This window comes from Pelodiscus sinensis, chromosome 2 (assembly GCF_049634645.1).
Source record: "Pelodiscus sinensis isolate JC-2024 chromosome 2, ASM4963464v1, whole genome shotgun sequence".
Lineage (NCBI taxonomy): Eukaryota > Metazoa > Chordata > Testudines > Trionychidae > Pelodiscus > Pelodiscus sinensis.
The window spans coordinates 215,345,996-215,372,259 of NC_134712.1; the positions used below are offsets into that span (position 1 = coordinate 215,345,996).

Consider the following 26,264-nt stretch of genomic DNA (forward strand, 5'->3'; position numbering starts at 1 on the left):
ATAACAGGGTTGCCAGAGCCTTCGGGAATTCCCCAAGCCCAAGCCCCTTCCCACAACAGGCCCAACCCCAACCCCAACATACCCCATCCCTTCAGGGCTTTGTGAAGGTGGGAGTGCAAAAGCTCTAGGGATGGTGATTTCCCCCCCCCCCCTCGAGGAACCCCATTCCAGTAGTTCATCACCCTCCTAGGACAACAGAGAGTGAATCATACCTGCATGAGCATGGCCCTGACGGTCTATCTCCCCACACTGAACTGGCTCCCGATGGAGCGGTAGCTGTCTGGCATGGTAAGCTTCCAAAGTGCGACAGCAACCCACTTCTGGAGAGGGATGGTGGGTCTGATGTGGGTGTCCCTTCCTCGGAGGGCAGGGGCGAGTCACTCGCACAGTTCCAGGAAGGTGTCCTTCTGCATGGAAAAGTTCTGGAGCCAGTGCTGGTTTTCCCACTGCTCTATGATGATCTGGTCCCACCAGTTGGAACTGACATCCCAGCACCAGAAGGAGGGAGTGCAGGAGAAGATGAGAGGAGTTGTGCTGCATGAGCAGCATGTGGAGAGAGGTGAGGAGGTGCCCTGAAGTGAACTGTGAGTCCTGTTCCTGCAGTAACACATGGGCAGCATGCAGTAACTGCACCAGGAGGTGCTGCATGAGGTGTAAGAACCGGTGAGTGCTCTGCAACAAGTCCAGCTCCATGGCTGGAGTGCTGCGGTGTCTGCAAGGGCAACCAGAACACGCCGTGAGATGAGTTTGCTGTCCCTTGAGGAGGCAGGCAAAGGTGAAGAGCTTGAAACATGGCTGTAGAGGGGAGCCCCTTTAAGCACAAGTCTCAGATAGCCTCAGGCAGCAGCTCCAGGAAGTGACTGCTGTCCTGATGCCCTGCCCAGAGTGCTTCCGGGGGGGCCTTAAATGCGATTCAGTCTCCAATCTGTGTGGATGTGCTATTTCGATGGACATTTATAGTGTGGATGTGCTATTTCAACATAGTATTCTGGGAGTTATTCCAAAATAGCTTATTTCAAAATAAGAGCATAGAGTAGATGTACTCTAACTGAAAAAACTTAAAATAAAACAATAAATTTATTAGGGTATTAGAGCATAAGCTTTTGTGAGCACTTATGCTCTAATATGCTAATAAATGTGTTAGTTTTTAATGTGCCAACAAACTCCTTGCTGTTCTTGCTGAAATAGACTAACATGGCTACCTCTCTGAAACTGTGTGTGTAGACATTTTGCACTTGGTTAGATGAAGAAGCAATGACACAGAAATTTGAAAAAACTCAGTTGTTAGAAGAATTAATTATTTTCTACTTTATTCAATGAAACTGCATATGGATTGTTTAAAGTCTGCTAACTCTTACCAACAATTCTTCCATTTTGATCATGTTTGACTCCTAGCTCCAACTCTTCTTGTTTCCATAAATGTATTAAAAGGCGAGCTGTGGTCTGATCTTTTTTCCCTCGCCAGGCGTTGATGTGAGCAGCAGTTTTAGGATTGTCACAAAATTCAACCAATATTCCAAGAATTAGGTTGCATATGTTCTTTTGTTTTAACTTCATCAAGGAAAAGAGAAACAATTTGCAAGGTGTTTAGAACACAAAGAAATTTCATCTTCATTGCTAAAACAGAGAAATTCTATGGCCCAAACTATTCAAAAAACCAAGATTACTTTCACAAATCTTGCATAAGCTCTTGTATGTGAAGAGTCCATAACTTTGGGTTGCCAGTAGTAAAATGCTGTCCATGTGTTTATAAAGTACCTTTTAAGGCCCTAAAAAGCAGTTAAGGACATGCTTAAGTATATCCTTATTGATTTCAATGAGACTTAATCATGTGTTTAATTTCTGTATTTTTTATATATATGTAAAAATTAATATAGCTCAGAATTCATTAAAATATACATTTGAATTTGAATTAAATAAACACTGACAATTTTTTAAAAAACAATATAAAATTAGAAACTCGTATGATATGTCCATGTGTCCTGGTATGTAGGTACAGTACTTAGAATGAATGAATTAACTTCTCTAGGGTTCACATATTATTGCATACTGATGTGATACTTTCAGGGGAAGTGATAACAAAAAAGGAGAAGTTGGTATTTGTCTATCTGTTAATCTTTGCATACCAGTGATGCAATCTTCATTAGTATTATTCTTGAATAATACTACTTACCGCCAACAAATCCAGAAGGAGACAAATGCCCTCTTTTTCGAGAAAATAATCCTCTGAGATGTAACACCCCATGACACAGCACCTTAAATGGAAATAATTTCCATGAGTAAAAATAACACCTTTCACACCATACAACAACCCAGGAAATACTCAGATAATTTACTGTGTTGCATAAAAATATAATTTGTTATATCATAGAAAGGTTACTGGGAAACAGAAAAGTGGTACAGTACCCATCACCAGGGCGGACTGGCCCAGGAATTTCCTGGTGGACCGTCCTCCGAACGGCTGACTGGAGGCTGCTGGAGGAGGAGGGGGATTGTGACGGGGTACCGCAGCCCCGCACGTTAAATTCCCCTGCGCCGCACATTGGCCACGTACAGGTAAGGGTGGGGCCAAGGAAGGGCATACATTACGTTCTCAAAAACCATGCAACAGGTGAAAGGGAAGATGCCTGGGAATGGCGTGACGTCATGGCCAGGGACTTTAAAAGCGCTCAGCCCAGAGTTGCACCGCGCGGCCCAGCTCAAGGCCTGGCACGTGGTCTGGAGCCCTGGAAACAGCTGGGGCCCGATCACTGACTGTAGCCCCACAAACTGGAAGGTAGATGGTAGGTGGGGAGGGAGGGAAAATAGGAGGAAGGGCTGGGAGAGGAAGGGGCTTGTGCTGAGGGGAAGGGGGCAGGTCAGGAGAAGAAAGGGGAAGGCACCAAGGGGCAGGGTGGAGGAGAGACAAATGCCAGGGGGCCAAGTGGAGACAATGAGGAAAAGGGCAGGAGGGGAGGTATCAGTGGGAGGAGGAACAGGGTGATGCTGGGAGAGGAGAGGGGGAGGTGCTGGGATAAGGCTTGAAAGAAGAAATGGGCAAGAGGAAGATGGGGATGGAGCAAGTCATGTATGAGAGCACAGGGGCATGAGGGTGGTGAGGGGTGGGCATCAGGGAAAAAGAGGGCAAAGGGGGCAGAGGCAGTGGGGAAGGGGGAGGCACCAGGAGTGTGCAGGAGTAAGGGAAGGTGCAGGTGCCAGGGGATTCTGGGGGTGAAGCAAAAGGGCAGACACCTGCAGGGGAGGGACCAGCACCAGAGGAGAGAGGCAGGGCAGGTGTATAGAGGAAGGTGTTGGAGAGGGGATGAGGAGGGGGAGTGAGGCTATTGGAGGAGTGGGCACAGCAGGGAGAGAAGGGCTGGTGGAAGGGGGCGGGTCTTAGGAGGGCTGAGGGCAGTGAGAAGGGCAGGAGTCCAAGTCAGGACAGCAGAGGAGGGTGAGGGGTTAGGGGACAGCAGGCATCAGGGGAGCTGATGGTGCAAGGGGAGGAGACATGGCAGAGGAGGAAAAAGGTAAAGGTTTATAATATATTTATTAATAACTTGGGTGCCACAGTAGCACATCCAAAGAAGCTACATGAATTCAGTACTGGTGCACAGCACAAAATTCATTCTGATCACGGGAGGAAACTCTTAGAGGGAACACTTCCCCCAGTCTCTCCGCCCCAAGTTAATGTCACACACATTGGGTTAATGCAATTGCAGGATAGTTGCATGAGGGGAGTTTGGTGGTGGGAGCCAAACTAATCCCTATTGGTAGGAGGATGGTGGGAAAAGTCCTTAGAGGGGTCACATGACAGCTTTTACTTCTGGTCATGTGTCCATCTTGCCCCAAGAGTGTTACCTCCAGAGGCCTGGCTAATGGGAATCACGGGGTGTGGCTAATGGGGGTCCAGAGTGTAGTTAACAGGGGTCAGGGGTGTGGCTAATTGGGGTCAAAGAGTAAATTTTTAAAAAATTCTTTGATGTTGGAAAGTGGGCCGTTCTCAACCCATTTCCCGGGCCTATTTTGATTGCCAGTCCGCCCCTGCCCATCACTTTATCACTGCATTTAAATATATCAACTTTATATTGCATGTAACAAAAAAATGTGTTAAAAATTGATTGATTGATTGATTGATTGAAGAAGCCACTAATTTTAAGTACATTTCAGAAAAAAACAAACCCAACATTGTACAAATTATTTCAGCTGCTGTAGGTTAGAACAACTTAATTTGGACCTCAGCCAGTCTCAGAAACAGGGGAAACAGAGCCACTTTTTACTTCCTCAAGTTCATAGCATCATTTAAAGATTGAAACCAGTGCCTAAAGGACATCTCTGCATACCAGTGATGCAATCTTTATTCAGTACAGCTCACCACCACCTTTCTAGTTCCTCAAACCTGGGTTGATTAGGGGCAGAAACAGCTTACAGTTCAATCTATACTACTTGTACCCTGTAGTTGAGGGCAGGATGAGTTCAAAAGGTGCTTCACCTCCCACGCTGGTATGACTCCTTCTTATTCCCAACACTACACCTGTGTCGAGTTGGAGGGGGAAGTGGGTGGCCTAGGACCAAGGATTGAGCCCCAGATCTAGCATGAATTGTGTACAAAAATATTTTTTTATGATTTAGTCAAATGCATATTGAATGTTTAAACACCTTAAGTAAAAGGTCAGGAGAAGAGTAACAACCTTGCAAACATAAAATACAAGACTTCCTTTTAACAGTTACTGTTGTTAAAATATTTCCACACTTACCACAAACTGTCTAAAGTGCTAAAAAGGAGTCGGTTATGACCTAATCCGCTATATAACTTATTTGGATCCATCTTCATTAATGGAATAAGTATATCCACTCCTTCACAGCCAAACAGTTCCTGTTAAGACATTAGTCAAAGCAAATACAGGTTGAATGTCTCTTGTCTAGCACTCTCTGGTCTGGCAACATCAGTGGTCTGGTATGATGTTGATTAGCCACATGTCTACTTATCATAGGTGTGGCCAAGTTTCCTGTGGTCCTATAAAGTTTGTTTACAGTTACTAGCTCTGGCTCTCAGTGTTCTGTGCTGTTATTTAGCTCTAATTTACCCCTACACATTTTCTAAGAGCCCAGCAAGTAATACAAATGTTGGTAATGCTGCTAGACCAGGTTTGGGCAAAAGGGCCTCTGCAAGCTGGATCCAGCCTGGCAAGCGGGTTGATTCAGCTCGCAGACACTCTGCCACTCCCCCACCTTCAGGCCAATTAGGGTCTGGGGATGGAGGAAGTGCATGAAGTTTCCTCCGCCCTGCTAGGAACATGTGGTTCCTCGCAGGGTGGGTGAAGACTTTGCGTGCTCCCCCATCTCCAAATAGGGTTACCAGGTAGACCCCCCCCAAACTACCAGACACACTTGATCGTGGGGGGGGGGGGACGGACCGGCTGGTGGGCGGGAGGCGGGGCTGGCGGGGGAGGGGATCGGTGGCCGTGGGGGCTGGCCGGGAGAAAGAGGGGCCAGGAAGCAGAGCGGGGGGGGGGGGGGAGAGGAGGTCGGGGGCCGGGGGACTGGATGGGAGGAGGGGGGATTGGAGGAAGGGGGGGGGAAGCATGCAGCCACTGGCCGCAGCTGGAGTCCAACAGGCCGTGCCCCCTGCAGGCGCTCCCTCTAGTTGCTAGTAGAAGCCAGGCAGGGGTGCGGGGAGTGGCTGGGAGAAACTTCCCCCGCCCGGCTTCTGCACGCAACCAGAGGCTCCCAGCTGGGAGGCGGGGCCGCGATTGGTACTGGGAGCCTCTGGTTGTGTGCAGAAGCTTGGTGGGGGGAGTGGCTGGGAGTCCCAGCCATTGCCCTTGCCCTGCCCCGCCCGGCTCTTGCACGAGACCACAGGGCACCCAACCCCAATCGCAGCCCTGCCTCCCATTCGCTCCCCTACCCCCGCCAGGCTTCCATCCAGTGCCCAGCTGAAAATTCAGAAAATACCAGACATTGCACATGTCTGGTATTTTCTGAATTTTTCTACCAGACAGAGGACGCAAATACCTGGCTGTCCGGTAGAAAACGAGGAGTAACGGTAGTTCGGAATAGGACCCTAGTCCGAACTACCTAGTTCGAGCCCCGTGTAGCCGCGCTACACGGGGTTCGAAGCAGCGGGGATTTAAAAATGGCGGCTCCCCGCTTATGCTAATGAAGCCCGGGAAATTCAAATCCCGGGCTTCATTAGCAAGTGCGGTATGCATACATTACCCCGCTAGTTCGAACTAGCGGGGTAGTGTAGACATACCCTGAATTAGTCCTGACAGTGACTAAATAGATTTTCAGTTTTTGATCCTAAATGTCCTTCTGATCTCATTATTTCTTCACTATCATAAAGCTAATTTCACTCCTTTATTTACACGATGATGCAAAACGGTCAAGGCTGGGTTCACTCAACTACTCAAAAGATCTAGGAGTAAGATAACAGAAGTAAAATACATCATCACTGAAACTAGTTGTCAGAGAACCTTTGATTCATGAGCGGTGAACTACAAACAATACTGACCTTTGAAGAGAAATGACAGTGTAATTAAAATAAAAATATATTTTTACATTTCTCTCAAAATAATGCAGTAGGATTACCTTTCTATGAAGATCATTTTCACAGAGAGTAGACAGTATAAGTAATATATCAGTCTGAATTTCCAGTACAATGGCATCTTCTTTGTCTTTAGAATTGTTTGCTAAATGCTTTAAGATATCTGGAATAGCAGACAAAGTAAAAATATGAGTGTTCCATTTTACACAGAAAAACATAATCATACCCAGTTACTTTTTTGCTGATATTTTTATAATAAAACTTTCCAATGAAAGTATTTTATTGTCTAACAGAATTTCTTTGTGCTGTACAAGATTTATCCATTGAGTTTTACAAAAGCTCACATAACCTGTAGAACTCCTGAATGAAAATCAGATGCTAACATTGAAAATTAAGGGGTAGACTATGTAGCCTTCTGGACTAAAGCCAGTGGACCTACAGGTTTGTCAACAAAGCAAGCTACTGAGCAGTACAGCAGACATGAATCTACAGTATACCAGCTCGCTGTGCAGTACTTGTCATGTGGCTACAGAGCAGAGAAAGTGTCAGAGTACAGCTTAGTGTACAATAAACAGAACACTTAGCAGCATTCCAGTATCCATATAGCCAGTTAGAATGCAGCAACCTGGTATGCAGCAGAGTCACATCCTTACTTCCTACAAGATAACTCGTCATGCAGACAAGCCCACTTTAAGTATCAGCCGAGGATAAATAAAACCCCCACAATTTGATATCCAAAATAAGGGGAAAATCCTGGCTCCACTGCAATGGGTGTTTTTCCACTGACTTCCGTGTGATTAGTTTCATTCCAAGACATCAAACTCTTTGTCTCCAAAATAGATTTTGTTATAAGACATTGCCTATCTTCCACATGCCATCTTTCAATTCCTCCAATTTTGGGTTTGTTTTTAAAGTAAAACTTCTAGGAGTGCAGTAGAACAAAACAAAAAGAACTCTGTAAATAATTCCTGGTTTCACAACTGACAAAAATTAAAAGTAAAAAATAGTACAGTATAGTAGATCTGACATATTGAATTAGAAAGTGGTCTGAGGTGTAGAAAAGGACAGAACCAGAGCAGCTTTACTCTGCATTTCTCTTCCTTATTCTTCTCCTGTGACATTTATCAGATAAAAGATTTATGCATAAGGACTGCTTCTGTTTTTCTATTAAGGTGCTTTTATACCACTCTGGCAGAGAAAGTGGAGTGAAAGTGAGTGTGAGTTACATCTATGTTTATCTTAAGGTCCCTCTTCTCTGCCAGAGTACTTTAAAATGGCCCTAGTTCACATTTCTGACCCTACTCCTATCCAAGTCAATAGGAGATATACCATTGATTTCAGGAGGCAAGGATCAGGGTCACAATCGTGCATGTAAATTATATAGGAGTTTGAATCATACAAAAAAGTAATGGGATCCACAATCTTTCAATCCTAAACCGTGAAGCACTCTGAGATTTACTGATAAAAATGCTATATAAGAACAAGATGTTATTATTCATTAAATCAATTAATTCAATTCTGGCCAAAAAAGTTACCATAGGACATTTGTTCAGTGACTTATATGAAATGAGTCTGCATACCCTTGTGAGTACTCTCACCAAAAAAGATAAAGAATTAAGATGGACTAGAACAGGTTTCGGCATGTTTGTACAGTACCGTGCACTGGGGTCCATAACTGGGATCCCACAATAACAATCATACGCTTACACTTTAGAAATTATGTCCCTTGACTTTACAGAAGTACCATTTGAACCCTGTGAAAAGAGTATAACAGAATAAAGATTTTATTGGGTCAAAGAGGGCACTGCACGGTCTAGGCAGGAGAGGATGGGGCGCTTACCTACTGCCCCACTCCCAGGCACACTTGGTGCTGCCTTCCAGGCACCGGCCCCCTGCCACTATGGGAGTGGGGGGGAAAAACCTCAGGGGAAGCGGCTCTGTGCACTGCCTTTTCCCCAGCTGGGAGGGCGGGGGAACAGTAGCACGCAGAGCAGCTTCCTCCTCCGTACCATTGGTGTTCCCAAACTAGGGACACCCATAGTATGGAGGTTCAGTTGTATTCTGTTTTTCTGCTTAAGTCACAACAAATTAAATCAATTAATGTTTACATTGATTGTTTTCATAAATTTTCCCTACTTGTGACTTTATATATTGAATTCTTTCAGCAGTCGGAGACACGGATTAAAAACTAAAGCACAAGAACATGGATGGATCTGGATAGATCTTGCTGATCAGGAATGTTTTATGAACAAGATTGATGTTTAGACAGAAATGTTTTATGAACAAGATTGATTCCTTTTTTAAATACAGAAAGGGAGGTATCTCAGATAAACGTCAAAGCTATTAATTGATTAAGACCCTCCATTATTAATATCTATGAATTAGTATCTGTACCATTTGGCATAATGTGGACTGTACATCAATATTAGAAACGTATAAAAACGAGTACATCTATTTTATGAGCTAGAAGGTAAAAAATAGGAAGTTAGAGAAAACAATTTTCTCAATTTTGCACACTTAACGTGCAACATTCCAAACACATTATTTTCAACAGAAGAACACACTATATATTGGATAAATATCACAACATTAAATTGTGCTTTACCCAATAGTTGGTTAATTGCTCCCTGATCACAAAGATCAAGGTTCACAGCTTCGTCACAAAGGGACACCACAGGTCTCAAGACTCTCAGACTGTAACGCATCTGTGCAAGTTTGTTGCCGCGACCACCTGCCCCATGGAAACAGTTACCTTGACCAAAGAACGGATCTGTGGATAAATCACAATGAACATCTGCTGTTGGAATTCAGTGTAAATTCAAAATAAAGCTGTGCTTTCAACTGCTATTATTCCAAGTTTCAAACCAAAACAAAAAAAACTAACCACTTCTTATACAATGGCTTTTTGCTTAAAATTATCTTCTAATACAAAATCTTAAAATACTATATTTTTATCATCATAACAAATGTGTGTTTTAATGAGTATTTTAACTATTTCAATTATTTAATTAGCTCAGTAAGAGTGCATCTACACAGCAGGGCTTAACTCAAAATAAGCTACTCAAATTGAGCTGTGTCAATTGCATAGCTTATTTTGAAATAGTTTATTTCGAAATAGGGAGCGTCTACACAGCACTCATTTTGAAATGGAGGAAGAGTGTTCTAACTTCCCTTACTCCTCATACAACGGGTGTGTCTATACTACAAGGATTTTTCAAAAAAAGTGGCCTTTTTTCGAAAAATCTTTACCTGCGTCTAGACTGCCGCCGTGTTCTTTCGACCGTAAATTGAAAGAATGCGGCGGGTTAGTCAACCACGGAAAACCTCGTTTTACAAGGAAAAATGCCCACTTTCGAAAAAAGGTGCTATGTAATTCAAACTGTGTTTTTTCGAAAGACAGCATCCAGACTGCCCGCGTGCTCTCTTTCGAAAAAGTAGCTTGCTTTTTCGAAAGTACTGATTGCAGTCAAGATGCTCTTTTTCAAAAGAGGCTTTTTCAAAAAATGTGTGTGGTCTAGACGTAGCCATAGAGGGTTACAGGAGTTGGAGTAAGAAGTCCTCCAGCTTGACAGTATTTGAACATTATTTCAAAATAACTGCCCGCTATGTAGACGCGGACTAAGTTATTTCAAAATAACGCCAGTTATTTCAAAACAATGTTGCTGTGTAGATGTTACCCTAAGTTACTTACTAGCTATTTTCAAAAGAGATTTGTGCTCCACTAGGAGAGTTAAAAGAGGAAAGACAGACTGCCAGACTAAATGAATACTTATCTGATCCATAAAATATTCATCTGACAAAATTTCTTTATTTCTGTGCTTGAAACGCCCCAAATTGAATAAAAAAAAGTAATGTCGGCCAGTTATAAAGTGCACTAGATGAGTTGTGAAGAAAATTGTACTGCCACCTAAAGGTACATCTACGCAGCAGTGTTATTTTGGAATAACTGACCTTATTCTGAAATAACATAGTCTGTGTTTAAACTACAAGCAGTCATTTTGACATAATGTTGAAGTGGAGGACTTCTTATTCTGACTCCTGTAACTCTCATTTTATGAGGAGTAAGGAAATTCAGAGGAAGAGTGCTCTTCCTCAGACTTCCTGCTATATAGAAAGTGCCAAATGCCGAAATATTTCGACTTAAAATTGATACACAATTGATGTAGCTCAAGTTGTGTAGCTCATTTCAGCTTTAAATCTGCTATGTAGACATGCCCTAACAGTGCAATGAGGGGAATTAGTGTTACCAGTTGCTTACTTTCTTCAGTACAACTGTTCACCCCATTTATGTTTTTAAAAAACTCATCAGAAAATGGATGAATTTTCTACATACTGTTTTTGAAAATTGTATTCCATGTTCATCAGCTTTACAGTTTTTCTGTCTTATAGTTGAATGGTATTTTCTAGGCCAGGATGTATAATTGGGATGGATGTCTGAAGTCAACTCACCTTGGCCTGCACACCATTCTAGAAACATAAGGAGGCGAGTATTCCCTTGGCAGGTCATATAATCATCCAGTAACAATGGAGCTACTGAAGCTAAGGTAGCAATTGCATGAAGTTGTAATTCTTCATATTGGGCAGCAGACCAGTCATGTACACCAGGTTTTTCATTTGGTTTTACATAATGAAACAAAGCCAGCACCACTTTCCCCTCATTTAGCAGCTGCAGATTCAAAAGATAAATAGATGCAGAAAAAGCTTAAAAATGTTACATGTCAATATGAAACAAAACTAAGAGATGAGTCAAATAATTTTTAAAATAGTTTTAAACTCAACTCTTTGCAATTTCCTTCTTAAAGCTTTTAAAACATATCTGTGACAGGTTGGATCACAGTAGTCCGCTTAGGCTATTCCCTGGTGTGGTGGTCATGCCACGGAGCCCACCTACCTGCCCTTTGGGGCACCCCACTATCTTGTCCTGCTGGGCCAAAGCTCTGGCTCCTGATAAGGCACAGAGTTCTCTCTGCCCATTGGCTCCCCATATAATCTATTGTAATCAATTGCTTAGCATAATAAACCCTCCATGCTTCAATCTACACAGTGTCTACATTTTGGTTTCCAAACAATGAGGTCTGAGGCTAAGACCTAGTGTGAGATTATGAATTACTCACCTATAGATGAGCATAGTAACAAGGATAATAAAGGATATTGCTATGACCAATATAATCCTCTCATTTATTTACACAACCAATTTGGATACACTTACCGGTACTGTACACAGATCTTTTGCTAAGACCGTGACCACGTTAAACAGCAATTTTTTCAGCTCAAAGTCTCCATAACTGCAGGTAAGTTTAAGACCTTTAACCAGAGGATTAGGACTTTTAACTGGGAAGGAAATTATAGACAAATTACAACCAAAAGGTACACAAACAATTCAAAAGATGATAATTAGTAAAAACACTTATTTTAACCAATAAATATTACACATGTGGAATATAAGACATCTTACCTTCACTAAATGTTGCTAGCAGTATTAACTGCTTAGTAAATCCACTTTCCTAACAAACATACAAAATAAATGTTTTAGTTAAATCATAGCTCACAATTTCATTGTAACAAAAAACAGGACAGTGTTTTGTGTTTTTTGTTTCAGCTGCACCAGACTAACATGGCTACATTTCTACCCGAATTTAATTGTAGGCTTTAATATTTTCCTGACAATATACCAAAATGTCAACTCTCATTTGTCAGTATGTTTAGCATTTTACTGAAATAGGAGACAAGATAACTGGTAATTTAAGAGTTCAATTAATCAAAATGTATATCTCATTCTGCACAAATGTGTGCAATTCTGTATTCCTAAAAGACTGGCATTCACTGGTCCAATGTGGCAAAGATTCACAGAATGGCCATCAGAGCATCTGTGCCTTTTAAGAAACCCCTGTTGTTCGTCCACACGCCTTTTTGCACAAGAGCTCTTGCACAAAAAGGCTTATTCCTCATAGAAAGAGGAATAATTCTTGCGCAAAACACCCTATTCCTTGTACAAACTCTTGCGCAAAAAGTCCTGTCTTCTGACGAGCTACTGTATTTTTTCTTGCACAAAAACGCGCTTGTAGTGTGGATGTTCCATGAGTTTTTGTACAAAAACTCTGCAGTGTGGACGTAGCTCTAGTGTGGTTCACTGTCCCATGCACTGGAACCTAGACCACAGTAACAGCTAAGATCAAGAGACCTCTACAGTAGGGGTGGCCAACCCACATTCTGTGAGCTTTTGCTGTTATATATAGACACACATATTAGATTCTGTTATTTCCACTCCAACTTATCTGATGAAGTGGGTTTTACACATAAAAGCTCATGATCCTATACATTTGTTCATCTCTAAGGTGCAACAGGAGTACTTGTTTTTATTTGTTTTAAGGAAGTTTGCAATTCTATTCACTATTTAGGATGCCAAATCTAAAACAGAGAGTAAAAGAAGGAACTGTATAGCTCTTTCTTAAAACCTATGAAATATTCCCAGAGATGTGGGTAAGTTGCCTACATCACTTTGGAGGCAACTTACTGTAATAAACATATTCCTTACATTTTCCAGATGAGTACAGTTTTCAACATAAGGCTCCCAGTAACAGGATTCTTCTGTTAAACCTTGCAGTTATTTTCATTTTCTCACTATAAAATCATCTTTATGCTATTGGGCAAGAACTAACAGTATTAAAGTTTTGAGTGCTTCTGAGGCAGAGGGAACCGCAGAAAGAAACAGTCTTCCTGGAAGGAAAACTCTAGAAATAGCCAAGCATGTGAGAAAGAGTAGACTGAATTTAACAATACACCAAATCTCTAAAATGTGGTAACTCTGGACTATATTCAGTGCATACAGAGCAGGGTAGTTAACATGTTACCAGCCTATAAGGCTCAGAAGTATGAATACTCACAATCATTGGTGCTCCAGGATTTTCTGCTATGAGTGTGGCTATTACTAAGAGGTCGTTTCTTAGCTGGCGATCATAGTGACGGAAACCATGTAACAGTAAGTTCACAAATACTTCCTTCAAAGCACTGAGAAGAAAATCAAAGTCAGAGTTTTATATTCCTTTTCATATTCTATTTATGTGCAGCTCCAGAATAGGCAAATTCCACTGAAATGTCAGACTTTTCAGTGTCTAGATTAGCATGCAGTTAGTTGCAAGCACCACAACTTCCCAAGATTTTCTCAAAACTGATAATTTTATATGTACCACTGTGAGTCTAATTTAAGCATCAACTGCTAAAATAAGCACACTGGACCACATTTTTATTTTACAGGTGTTAAATTCCATGTATAAAGAGATGTCTATTTACTCAAGCAAAGGTATGCTTGACTGCATCTAGCTGCCTAATTAAAACACTTCCTTTAAAAACAAAGGGGCAAGTCCTCAGTGAAAATCAGCACAACTCCATTGACTAATGGAGCAATGTTGCTGAGGAACTGATTCTCAGCCTTGCATTTTATAACATACTAGATTTGTCCAGTGTTGCTCAGGTCCTTAATTCAAATAAGTATTTTTTCTTCATGTAAATCACTGTTCAGAGGTGGGGCTAGGAAGGAGGGGTTCAGTATGCAGGCTGCCCTGGGGAGAGAACAACCCCAGTCCTCTCTCATTGCAGCAGCATGGGACCAGGTGAGAAGTGACTGTCCATAGTTGTGCAGTGGGCACAGCTAGGGGAGGAGTGCATGTCCCCCAGCTGGGGTACAGATGCACACAGACAAACGCTAATATATAATAGATAGTTATGCATTTCTCCACCTTGCCCCAAAAGGGTTTATAGCTACAGTAGACTTCCGACAATCCGGCACCTTTTGGACCTAGGTGGTGCCGGATTATCAGATTTGCCGGAGAATCAGGAGGTCCGGTACAGCTGCACGGCTTAACAGCTGGCCAGGACACAATCTCCCTCCCTCTCCCCTCCCCTTTCCCCTTCGCTAAAGCAAAACGTTCTTCTCCATACTGTAACACAATCCCACTCCCCCCTTCTTCCCCCCCACCAACCTTGTGCTCCGTCTGGTTACAGTCAACACATGTGCTGAGCGGCAGGCTTTTTAATCAGCTGGTCAGGAGCGCTTGACATTTTGATGCTGGAGTATCGGGAGTGCCGAACAGTTGCATGCCGGACTATCGGAGTTTTACTGTATTCCCATACCCATCTCTGGCCCCTTACTGTCACCCTGTACATCCTTCAATATAACTCTCTCATACCAGATCCCTCCCTTTCTATTTTATGAGAAACAATCGAATTCCAGGCACATCTCATTATCCTGACACAACCTTATGTTAAGATAAAAGGAAGCTGCATATCAAATTTGGTGGTCTTAGCTCTTACCATTTAGGAGGAGTTTTTGAACAAACAGACTCATATTTCTAAAATATATAGTAAGATTATTTACTACTAATTATATAGTACTTCATTTTTTTACCATTACAGTAATATTTTGCATAAATTTAAGGCTCGATTTTGCAGTCCTTTCCATCTCCAGGGTCAGGCCTATAACTATTACTGATAAACTGCATAACCTGAATTCCTCATCTCTTCTCTCATTATGTAACAAACAACATGCCAGATCCCAGCAACATATTATCTTAGTACTACATAGATTGCTCTAAAATTGCAATACCAGATTTTATAATGTTTAATTGTACTTACTATATACATTCCAAATTACTGAGCTGATTAACAACTTCTTCCTTTGACGTGTTTTCTAATAAGTTCCATAGGATATCTGATGAACGGAACAGTAGCTGTCCAGAGGGATCGGCATCATTTAGATGAGAACAGATTCTGCTGGCTGCTTGGGCTTTCATCATAAGTTTACAATTTACCCCTGGAATTAGGCAAGTCTGAATAATCAACTCCCTGCAGGTTGCTAGTGGTTTTAGGTGTATATAAAAAGGAGCATATCTGAGATCATGAGATTGTTAAAAGAATATACCATACTAACCAGACGCAGAGAGATGCTGTAGGGCTTTAAGTACCCATAACTTCTCAGCAAGTTGATTTTCAACTAATGCCAGTGATAAAACCAGGGTTTCTGCTAAACCTCCTAATTCAGCCATCTGTATCTTATAGTTTGCACTTGTGGCATGGAAACCTGAATGTACAATAGTTGAAAGTTATAAATATTTAGACATGTATAATCGCATGTAGTATTTAGTCTTCTTCAAAAAAGAGTTGAAATATGAATTTTAGTAATTTTAGTGAAAATTATCCAAAGCAAAACTTCTAACCAAGATCAAGACCTCATTGTAGTAGGTGCTATACAAACACATAGTAAGAGGTGATTCCTAACCTAAAGAGTTAGCAGTTTAACAGACAAAAGATGGGAGAGGAAACAGAGGAACAGAAAAGTGACACAGCAAGTCAGTGGCAGACATGGAACAAAATCCAAGTTGCCTGAAGCCCAGTCCTGTGCCTATCCTCAAGACCATACTGCCATTCATGAAGAGCATATGTGACGAATAGGGTGTCAAAGCCATTCAGTTACCTAAATTGCCTGTAAGGGTTAAAACCCAGAGACAGTGGGTCCTAGAGTGTCTCCAGAAACGTCACGGAAGCAGGAAGTCAGGAGATGAAATGAAAACAGAATGTGGGTTTTTGAACTGGAAGCAGAACCTTCCTGCTGTAGTCTTTGGCTACATCTAGACTGGCATGATTTTCCAGAAATGCTTTTAACGGAAAAGTTTTCCGTTAAAAGCATTTTCGGAAAAAAGAGTCTAGATTGGCACGGACACTTTTCCACAAAAGCACTTTTTGCGGAAAAGCGTCCGTGCCAATCTAGACGCGCTTTTCCGCAAAAAAGCCCCGATCGCCATTTTTTTCGCGATTGGGGCTTTTTTTCGGAAAACAAATCTGGGCTGTCTACACTGGCCCTTTTGCCCGAACGGAAGCAGCATAGTATTTCCAGAAGAACACTGACAATCTTACATGAGATCGTCAGTGCTTTTGCGGAAATTCAAGCAGCCAGTGTAGACAGCTGGCAAGTTTTTCTGGAAAAGTGGCTGATTTTCTGGAAAAACTGGCCGGTCTAGACACAGCTTTTGTGTGACCAGAGCAGAGCTGGAAGACATGCATGGGCTGAGCCAGGAAATAGTGATATCCATGCTAGGGAAGAACTAAATCTTGGAACAAGCTATTTTTTTTATTTTGGGGTTTGTTGGACTTCTCTTTGTGAGCCTATGTGCCTCCCTTCACCTCACACACTGTTACTTTCAACTGAATCCCAGGGAAGCAATTTTCTGTGTTTTTAATCTCTATTTTTTTCAGTTGCTCTATAATATCTAGCAACCAACTAAGTTTTACCAAGTATGTTTTCTTTGTTCTGTTAATAAAAATCACCTAAGACCATGATCTGATTCCTGTGTCCCAAAAGGCAGGCAATTTGGTATGCTCATGTCCAAGACTGCAAGATCAACTATTAAGAAATTACAGGTTTTTATTTTTAGAGATTTCTCAGAGGGAAGGTTAAAGAGCTTGAGCGTACTCCACAGGAAGAAATTCCCAAATGCATCTTGCTGGGCTCTCAAAGGGGTTTTTGAATTTGGGTGGTGAGAGCATACCATCCAACGTCAGGAAATCTGTGATGTTGGGGAGTTTTTAAATAGAAGTCTTTAGTGGCAGGGTGTTTTAAAGTCTCTGGCAGGCTCCCACCTTCAGCACTCAAAGTGTCAGAGTGGGAAACAGCCTATCCATCAGTTATCACAACCAAATCCCTTTGATTAACATGACTCCTTAAGGTCACGTTGACTGTAAATTTGAATCGCCAACATTTGTTTTTTCCTTTGCCCATGCATACAGAAATCGCTCCTGTGGTTCTTTTTGTACTGTAGATTGGGACTGGACTATAGAGATGAACAGTTCATATTCTTATGTTCCAACTTATCAAGTAACAGAAAATTAAGTGTAAGCAGTTTTTAAAAGAAATGACATTTTGGAGGAAAGGCCCTTTAAAAAAAAAAGAGACAAGATTCTGTTAAAATTCCCCTTGTTTAGTACTAGAAGATTTACCTGGTGTTGCTTGGGTCCTTAACTCAAATAACTTGTGTTTTACTCTCTCAAATATATAAGTACACTTCACAAAATATGATCCCTGTTGCTTGAGTCAGTAACTCAGTTTTTATTTTTCTTTATTTAAATAGTTGTTCTGGGGTGAGACTGGGGATGAGTGGTTCAGTATACAGGCTATCCCAGGGAAAGAGGACTATCCCAGCCCACTGTCACTGCAGCAGCTTGGGATCAGGGGAGAAGCACCTCTAAATGGCCACTGCAGCAGTATATGTCCCCCAGCTAGGGCAGGTACAGATTCGTCTGTTCCCTGCGCTTCTCAGCCAGAGTTAGGAATGCAGCAAACTGTTTACTTTCCCTTGGAAGCAGTGAATGATCGCGTCGAGGCTCTGGAGGTAAGGGTCAAGAATGCGGAGATGAACAGCAATATGTGCGTCTCCTGTAGTATCGTGAGGTCTGATCATGATGAGTAGGGTCATAATATGTCCTATGGTAATGACCATAGTATTGTTCTGAGTGTGTTGGAGATGAGTGCCAAGAAGATAACACACTACTATGCCTTGTATAGTAATGATGCCTTCGTGACTAGATAGGTGATCGTGAATAATGCAATGAACACCATGGAGATGGGGACTGAGGGAGACAGCCTCCTCTCTCTGTATCTTGGTTCCCTATAGCAGGAGTAATGATCAGGGGACATTGGGTTGTATGCTCAATTGTGGTGCCGGTGACATAACTGGGGGGAGAGGGATGGCCCCGGAGAGAAAGTTGGGGAAGGAGAAACGAGCCCTAGATACACGGTCATGTGTGCAAGAGCTTCCTTTGGTGTCGCCGTGATATTCCTCTGCAGTGGTGCCGTGGAGTGCGGTGCCGAGCGTGCTTGCTCTGGCGCTGGCAAAGTTGTGGTCTGCGGCTTAAATGTTGGCAGTGCCGGCAACACCGGTGCCACAGGCAGCGAGAATGTTCCTGCTGCCGGTGCTGATGTGCAACTGCACTCTTGGCGCCGCAGGTGGCGGTTTTATTCTGTTGGGGGCCAGCATCCGCCGAGACCCTGCAGCAGCTGTCCCTGACGTACCTGGACCATCTTTCATGTCCTGTCTGATACTAAAAGCCCCTGGGAGAGACCGGGTTGGAGACGGTTTAGACTTTTTTGGTGGGGACAGCTCAGTGTTAGTAATACTGCGCTTGTGCCACGCAAGGGTAGGCAAATAAGCAGGCTGTAATGCCTTATCCATTGTAAGTGTAAGGGGTCTGTTACCCCTTACTAAAACTCTGTGGGAGTTTTTTGGTTTATCAGCTTCAGAAGGGGAAGGGTTCATGAGACTGACAGACCCCAGAGACAATGGAAAGCAGTCAACACTCCAGCTCAGCCTGACTGACAGGTTGTAAGTGGGGATTGTTCTGGCTCTGTCTCTGAACAAACAAGCTGTGTGCAGAAGAGGTCCTGCAAAGACAGAGAGCTGAAAGAGGAGTACAAGAAGAAGTCCTGCAGCGACAGAACCAGACACAGACAGGCCAAGCAGTGCAGACCCTGTGTTGAGCAGCAGACTGGCAGTGCTCAGAAAGCCAAAAGGAACAGAGGAACAACACAAGGAGCTGGAACTGGTCAAGCAGCACAGCCTGCAGCTGGATGTGGTGAGCTACTGGGACCTGCAAAGTGTGGGGAAAGGCTCTGGACTGGGAGAGGGGTCTGGCCACTTAGAGACTGAGGCTGTGTGGTCACTGCCAGTGCAAGCGTATCCAGCCTGCAGCCCCTTGCAGCACATCCAGGGCTTCTAAGGAAGAGACTGTGAACTGTCCTTACACTCTGCAGGCTGCTGTGTTGATGTCCCTGTGCTACAGAGCAGGGCTGTGTGTTCTCATTTAACCATTCTCATTGTTTCTTATTCTATTCTCTTTAATCAGTTGATGTTTAATAAATTGTATTTGCTTTGAACCTTATGAAGTGATCACTGGGCCAAGAAGGCCTGCAGTGTAAAGAGAGCACCTCGGAGTGGGGACACCCTAACTCCTGCCCCTAGTGACTACAAGGTCAGGGATTAAGCCCCAGGAAACCTGGGCCCAGCCTTGTTGGGGTTTCAAGGGCTCTGCTACTCAGGAGAGTGGAGGGGGAGCCCTCAGGATCAGGGAGCCGTGGGGTAAAGGAAGTGGGAGCGGGGACTCAGATCCTTTCGCTGCTTCATTTCACCGGGGTGTATAGAAGCCAGGAAAGTTCCCCACAAGAGCGGGACCATTCCCCCGCTTACATAAGCATTTTCAACCATCTTTCACAGTCTTTACGGGCTCTGGCTGTTAGCTTACAGCAGTGCTGACTCCGTTGTGGTACATGTGCTTCTCCTAAGCACCATATACATGCCTCATGCCCGTCTGACACTGGCATGGGCTCCCAGCAGAGTGTACGTTTCTTAAAGCTTGGGGAACCAGGCATTTCTCACGGAGAGTCTATTTTCCGTTGAGTAAATTTTTTTTTGTTTTAGATGAACGGTGAACAAGAATACAGCTAAGACTAAATGAAACTTGGTATGCTACTAACTATTTACAGACTAAAGGTAAGGAGAAACTCTGAGGGAGAGATGGAGCTCTGTCCGCGACTGAGGGTGGTTGGAAGGAACAGTGCAGGAGCCGGACCACGCACAACAGATCAAAGGCGCGAATGGCATGAGCGGAGCACGGCTATGCAAGTCTCCAATCCATGGTGCCAGGATGAGCCCAACACCATGAGCAGAGTACCCACGGGGGATCACTCGAAGAAGAACCACCAGATCATTCAGTGCAACATCCTATATATTACAGATTACCAATACCACTCAACATCCATGCACTAATCCCAACAACTGAAAAAGAGATCAAAGTATTAAAGCCCACTCAAGATCAATATATTATGTGCAAGTGGCAGAGAATAAGACAGACTAAAGGGTACTGGTGTCTGAAGTTCCCACATGGCAGAGAAATGGCCAATTGCTGTAAGCTTTCTAAATCACAAAACCCAGGTAGAGGAGATAATGCTACTTCTCTAGAGGCTATATGGCCAAATCAAGAATTCTACATTTTTTCATTCTTCCAGCCCAAAGCCTTCTACTCCTTATCTTGTATCCTCCATGTTTCAAAATACTTATTGCTCGCTTCACACTAATTTGTACCATTTCAACCTAACCCCCTATTATGTTATAATAAACAATATCTAACTAAATTAATCTTGCACATATTACCAGATTAGATAGCTGCATTCAATGCATACACATAATTTCATTTTTAATAAAGCATTTTTCAATAGAGATGTATACCTGATATTTAAATTATATTAACTGCACATTGTCCAGTAATTAAGGTAATTATGGTATTTATTTATCTACTCAAATAAAAATTCTTAACTGCAATAAAGCTAAAGGCAAAGACTCATTTTAAAGCAGATGACAGATCGCATACATTGACTGTTTCATTTTTGCAAGACTTTAAAATAGTCTGTTTTACCTGGAAGTTGTTTGTTTGCTGGCTTTATGTTGTAAAAGCTAATGATACACTTACAGATATGTATCCTCACTTGAGAGGCTGGCACTCTCATCAAATAACCTGTAAGAAACAGACAAATTCTAATTTGTAATCTTTACAAGATAGAATAGTTTAAAAATATCATTAGAATCCTCCTGCTTACATCCCCTTGTACTACACTGAGTAATGTGCATCTTTCCTTATTGTTTACACCTTGTCTGTCTGCCTGTCTATCTATGTGTTCATGCTTTATGAGGGTAACCATCTTGGGCTGGTATTACCTTTTTCTGGCTTTGATTATAAAAATACTGGAGAGAAAGGATTCACTGGCACAGAGGAAGAGGAAGTAGTCTTGGGAAAGCGGCCTGGGGTTTATAAGGAAGCCTACTCTGTTGACCTTTGTTTTACAGGCAAAGCCTGCAGTTCCCTGATCAAGGTGGGATGGACCTCCCCTCTCTCCTGAATGGAGCTCAATGGTTTCAGTGTCTCTCCAAATAAAGAAAACAGAATTACTAATAATGCAACTGATACCATGTTGGCATATTAGTAATCCTAGCTTCTGATGAGGTACAATGGGATTTAAGAGGCGCATATAAAAAGTATGTTTTCGACAAAATAAGGAGAGATCAGACTAGTGAAAGCCATGCTGTGGAGATAGTTTGCGTACGTTCCTCAAGAGAGACTGACTTGCTTTCTCTTTTAATTTTGCAGTCCTCTACTTTGCAATGAGTTTTGGGGCAGGCACTATCCAAGAGAGTCTGAAATAGAGACTGAAGATCTATTTTGTTAACTCCTTGGTTTGGACAGATGAAAATAAAGACCTATAGGCAGGAGAACTTTCTATTCACAGGTTACAAGGATATTCCTTTTTGTTTGACCCATCATACACTGCCTTTTACTCCATCTGTCTACTGCTTAATTCTTCCCACCTGCTGATCCGCTATGCTTCTTTTTATTCCCATCTCTGTTGGATATTCAAAATTCCATGCTCTCTTGACTTACAGAGCATGTGGTGGTGGTGTTCTTTTAAAAGCTCATGTGTAATAATTAAGATTCTCAAAGCAAAACAAAATCAGCCAGTGGATCAGGCTACTAGTATAATACTGGAGTATATCTTGAGTTTTCCTGTGGTGGGTAGCCTCTCTCATTGGGAAGAAAGAAACCTTATTGGATAATGAGCCAATTAGAATTCTCCACTATTTTGAAAGCTGCCCAGATGAGGTTCTTAGCAAAATAGGAATGCTTCTGAATGCTGGGAAATTCAGAACATTGACTGACTCAGGCTGTAGCAAGAACTTGTAATTAAAAATACATTAACAAAATCATATACATTCTAAACTTCAATTGAGAATATAATTGAGCATTTTTTATTATCCTGGATGATATTGTAGTACAGCAATGTAAACTTACCCAGTTGTGCAATTGATTCTAAAGTAATTGGGGTATAGTTTACTTCATCAGATAATTTCTTCTTTAAAAATGGTAATCTGTAAAGATGGAACAAACAAATTATTATAACTATCCTTAAAACACAGCTGAAAAACAGATTAATCAAAATCTGTTCATGTTGATGCCAACATTTGATAGAAAATTAAACTCATGTTCTATCCTGTGAAATTTCACAAATATGAGGATAGTTTTTCCAGGACAAGCACATTATTTTGATGTCACTGCTCTCAGAATAAGATATTTACTTTTATGATCTAATACCTAAATTTTTGGCAGGTAGAAGTAAATGGCTGCAAATATCATTGTAGTAATTCATATTAAGTATATCAGGAAATAATCTCATCAAATAAATTTAATGTAAGTATGGAAGATTAATTTTAGTAACTAGAGTGATATCAGTCATATGCCAGAGGCAGGCCATCAATAGACAGGTTCACCTCAAATGGAAAAAAAGAACCTGTCCCTAGGAATATAGAAAAATAGAACTACAGGCAGTCCCCGGGTTATGTACAAGATAGGGAATATAGGTTTGTTCTTAAGTTGAATTCATATGTAAGTCGGAACTGGCTCCAGATTCAGCTGCTACCACTGAAACTGACCAGGGGCTGACTACAGGAAGTCAGAGGCAGAGTTGCTCTGCCCCCAGCTTCCTGGAATCAGCTTGATCAGTTTCAACAGCTGCTGAATCTGGAGCCTGGGACAGAACAGTTGGGGCACTGCCCGGTAGGTTCCCACAGGACCAACCCGGCAGCACCCTAGCTGCTCTACCCAAGGCGTCCCGCAACAAAAGCCTGGTCTGCTGGGGGGGGGGGGGAGGGAAGGCGCACTAGCTGCGCCCCCTCCCCCCCAGCAGACCAGGGAGACCAGAGCAAAGCCGCACAGGCAGAGGGACCCCGCTGCCCGTGCGGCTTTGCTCCTGTCTCCCTGGGGTGCTGGGGGGAGTCCCCCCCAGCAGACCAGGGAGACCCGAGCAAAGCCGCACAGGCGGAGGGACCCCGCTGCCTGTGCGGCTTTGCTCCTGTCTCCCTGAGGTGCTGGGGGGGGGGGGGTCCAGCAAAGCCGCTGGAACCCCCCAGCAGACCAGGGACATCCGAGCAAAGCCACCCAGGCGGCGGGAGTCCCGCTGCCTGGGCGGCTTTGCTCCGGGGCAAACAAGCAAAGCCAACCAGGCAGCGGGACTCCCGCCGCCTGGGCAGCTTTGTTCGGGTGTCCCTGGTCTGCTGGGGGGTTCCAGCGGCTTTACTAGACCCCCCCCCAGCACACCAGGGAGACAGGAGCAAAGCCGCACAGGTGGCATCCCGCCGCCTGTGCGGCTTTGCTCGGGGGCAAAGGAGCAAAGCCACACGGGCGGCGGGGTCCCTCCGCCTGTGCGGCTTTGCTCAGGTTTCCCTGGTGTGCTGGGGAGGGACTCCCCCCAGCAGACCAGGGGGACAGGAGCAAAGCCGCCCAGGTGGGGGGGAGTCCCGCTGCCTGGGCGGCTTTGCTCCGGGGCAAACGAGCAAAGCCGCCCAGGCAGCGGGACTCCCGCCGCCTGGGCGGCTTTGCTCGGGTGTCCCTGGTCTGCTGGGGAGGTCCAGCGGCTTTGCTGGACCCCCCCAGCAGACCAGGGGGACTGGGAGAAGCTTTTCTCGCCCCGTTCGTAAGTGCGGATCCGACTTAAGTCGGATCCGCGTAAGTCGGGGACTGCCTGTATTAGTTTTATTTAGGCTGCTTGGAGTCAGATTACCTCTTTTAATTGGGGTATTCTTCAGATAAATTCACTCTGATACTGGGAGGACGGAGGTTATGTAAGTACATAAATACTCAGAAATTGCCCTCTAATCCAACTAAATATTAGGATGTTATGCTCTGTTCAGGATATTGTGCATGCACAGCTTTGCTGTATGCTCTTAGGAAAGGGCATTTCTCCCCTGTTGAGATCAGCAGAGCCAGAGAAAAGGAAGGGAGAAATTAATGGGGCAAATGGGGAGAAAGAGACAGAAAAGGGGAGAAAGAAAAAAGTGTGAGCAAGATAAGGAAACAAATAAAGGTAGTGGTAGAAGAGTGGAAAGTTGGAAAAGAGAAGGGCCAGCTGTAGAAGGAACTTCCAAGTAATATTTACTCCAAATACAGACTTCACTCCACTGAAAAAGCAGTGATGTGTGGACACATTCCCAGTAGACAAAATTTAAAGCAAAGAAATGGGGTCCAATACCACATCCATACATTCACTGAAGAAACTAGTATTATTTCTGAACTCTACAATAGGTGAAAATTTACTTCTCACTTGAACCAATATTACTATATTTTTTGGACCTTCAATGGAAAGTTTTGTCATTTTGCTTCCATACAGAGAAGAAACTGAAAATACCATGATGTATCCACTCATTAACCACTGTGGGGCAGTAAAGCAGCACAATTAATTATGTTGAATGACTGCTATGTTTATCAGTTGAAAATGAGTCATCAAAAAAGCTAGAGGGACATCTTCTGGATAATCATTATGATGTCAGCAATTCCCATGCCAAAAAGGAAAATACTGACAAACATGAAATGAATGACACTTTAAATTATTTGCAAATCAGAGTTAAAGAGCAGTATGGAAATGAAGATGTTAAAAAGCCCTCACAAATAAATGTTAAATTCTAAAGTAGATTTTAAAGGAGAAAACCAAAACAAAACTCTCAAATAGTTTTTGTATAATTCCAAATAAGTTAACCTAAGGTTTTCACTTCATAAATCCCTTAGTTCACCTTAGATTTTTAACTCACCTGGAGAACATTTTGAAATTGCAAAACACACCTTTACTTTATTATTTAACCTCTTGGGGACCAACTGTCCCATAATGCCGCACTGCAGGCAAGTGGGAATACTGGTTTCTGGCATCCAGAGATTAATTATAATACAGGCAATAGGTAGTTTCATAGGCCCTGAACTACTAAAAACCATCTTTGTGTACCTACAGCAATCATACCTAAAGAAAATCAGTTTATAAAAGGGAAAGAAGGGGAACCAGTGTTTGTCTGCTTATCTCACAGAGATGTTGTGAAAATCATTTAACATTTGTATAGCACTTAAAAGTCCTCTGTGCTATTTATTATTAAAGATAGACATACTTACCCACATAATTTAAGAATATCACACGTAGGTTCTATGAAAGCCTCTTGGTCTTGAATTTTTTCTGCACAGAGGTTAAGAATTTTAAATATGTGTGCTAAATCCTTAAGAGGCTTTTAATGTTCAATAGTTAAGGAAATTAGAATTCCTGAGAACGAGGGAAAAAACTTTATTTCTTGTACTATATTTTCTGAAAGAAATACACTCATCCAATACTTTCAGATTTGGCTAACTAAAATTAGGCACATAAATCTCTATTTAGGTACAGCAACTATAAGTGGCCTGATTTTCATATGTGTGAAGCACTTGAGCTGCAGAGCTCATTGAGCTCACTAGGAGTTGAGAGCACTAAACAACCTGACAAGCACAGCTAAATATGGGTTTATATGCCTAACTTTAGGCACTCAAGTTTGAAAGTGAACCAAACACAAATTGTGAGCTAATCTTTATTCCCACTCTCACCAGTAATTTCTACATATTTGTCGCATAAGACTAGTACTGTTAATATATATGTAAAGTATCCAACTACTTAATCTGGGCTTGGTTTTATTTCAATATCACCTTATGCCCCACTAGTCATTGTTATTCTCATCTGCTTTTCTTAGATATTAATAGTTATAGTATGTAGAACCACATCTGTGATCTGTAAAAGCTGAAATTACATTTAAATTTGTAAAAAGGTTTTTATCTAAATTTTTCTGTTACTGCATACAAAGAT

At 42.6% G+C, this 26,264-nt stretch overlaps 1 protein-coding gene across 4 annotated transcripts in view; it reads right to left on the bottom strand.

Annotated features, from left to right (window-relative positions):
• Positions 1–26,264, bottom strand: part of CFAP69 (cilia and flagella associated protein 69) — a 58,202-nt gene that overhangs the window by 21,563 nt on the left and 10,375 nt on the right. For 2 of the 4 annotated variants that reach the window (XM_075922402.1, XM_075922403.1), the window contains exons 3-16: positions 25,550–25,610; positions 22,412–22,488; positions 20,984–21,082; positions 15,453–15,602; positions 15,158–15,335; positions 13,411–13,534; positions 11,982–12,030; positions 11,736–11,857; positions 10,976–11,192; positions 9,132–9,296; positions 6,571–6,689; positions 4,737–4,855; positions 2,174–2,255; positions 1,359–1,551 (exon numbers count right to left, since the gene is read on the bottom strand). In XM_075922402.1, the coding sequence (XP_075778517.1) occupies positions 1,359–1,551; positions 2,174–2,255; positions 4,737–4,855; positions 6,571–6,689; positions 9,132–9,296; positions 10,976–11,192; positions 11,736–11,857; positions 11,982–12,030; positions 13,411–13,534; positions 15,158–15,335; positions 15,453–15,602; positions 20,984–21,074 (1,609 nt within the window). In that variant the 5' untranslated portion in view covers positions 21,075–21,082; positions 22,412–22,488; positions 25,550–25,610. Of the gene's footprint in view, positions 1–1,358; positions 1,552–2,173; positions 2,256–4,736; positions 4,856–6,570; positions 6,690–9,131; positions 9,297–10,975; positions 11,193–11,735; positions 11,858–11,981; positions 12,031–13,410; positions 13,535–15,157; positions 15,336–15,452; positions 15,603–20,983; positions 21,083–22,411; positions 22,489–25,549; positions 25,660–26,264 lie in introns of all 4 variants that reach the window. The other 2 variants (XM_006114447.4, XM_075922404.1) reach the window with 2 other exon arrangements.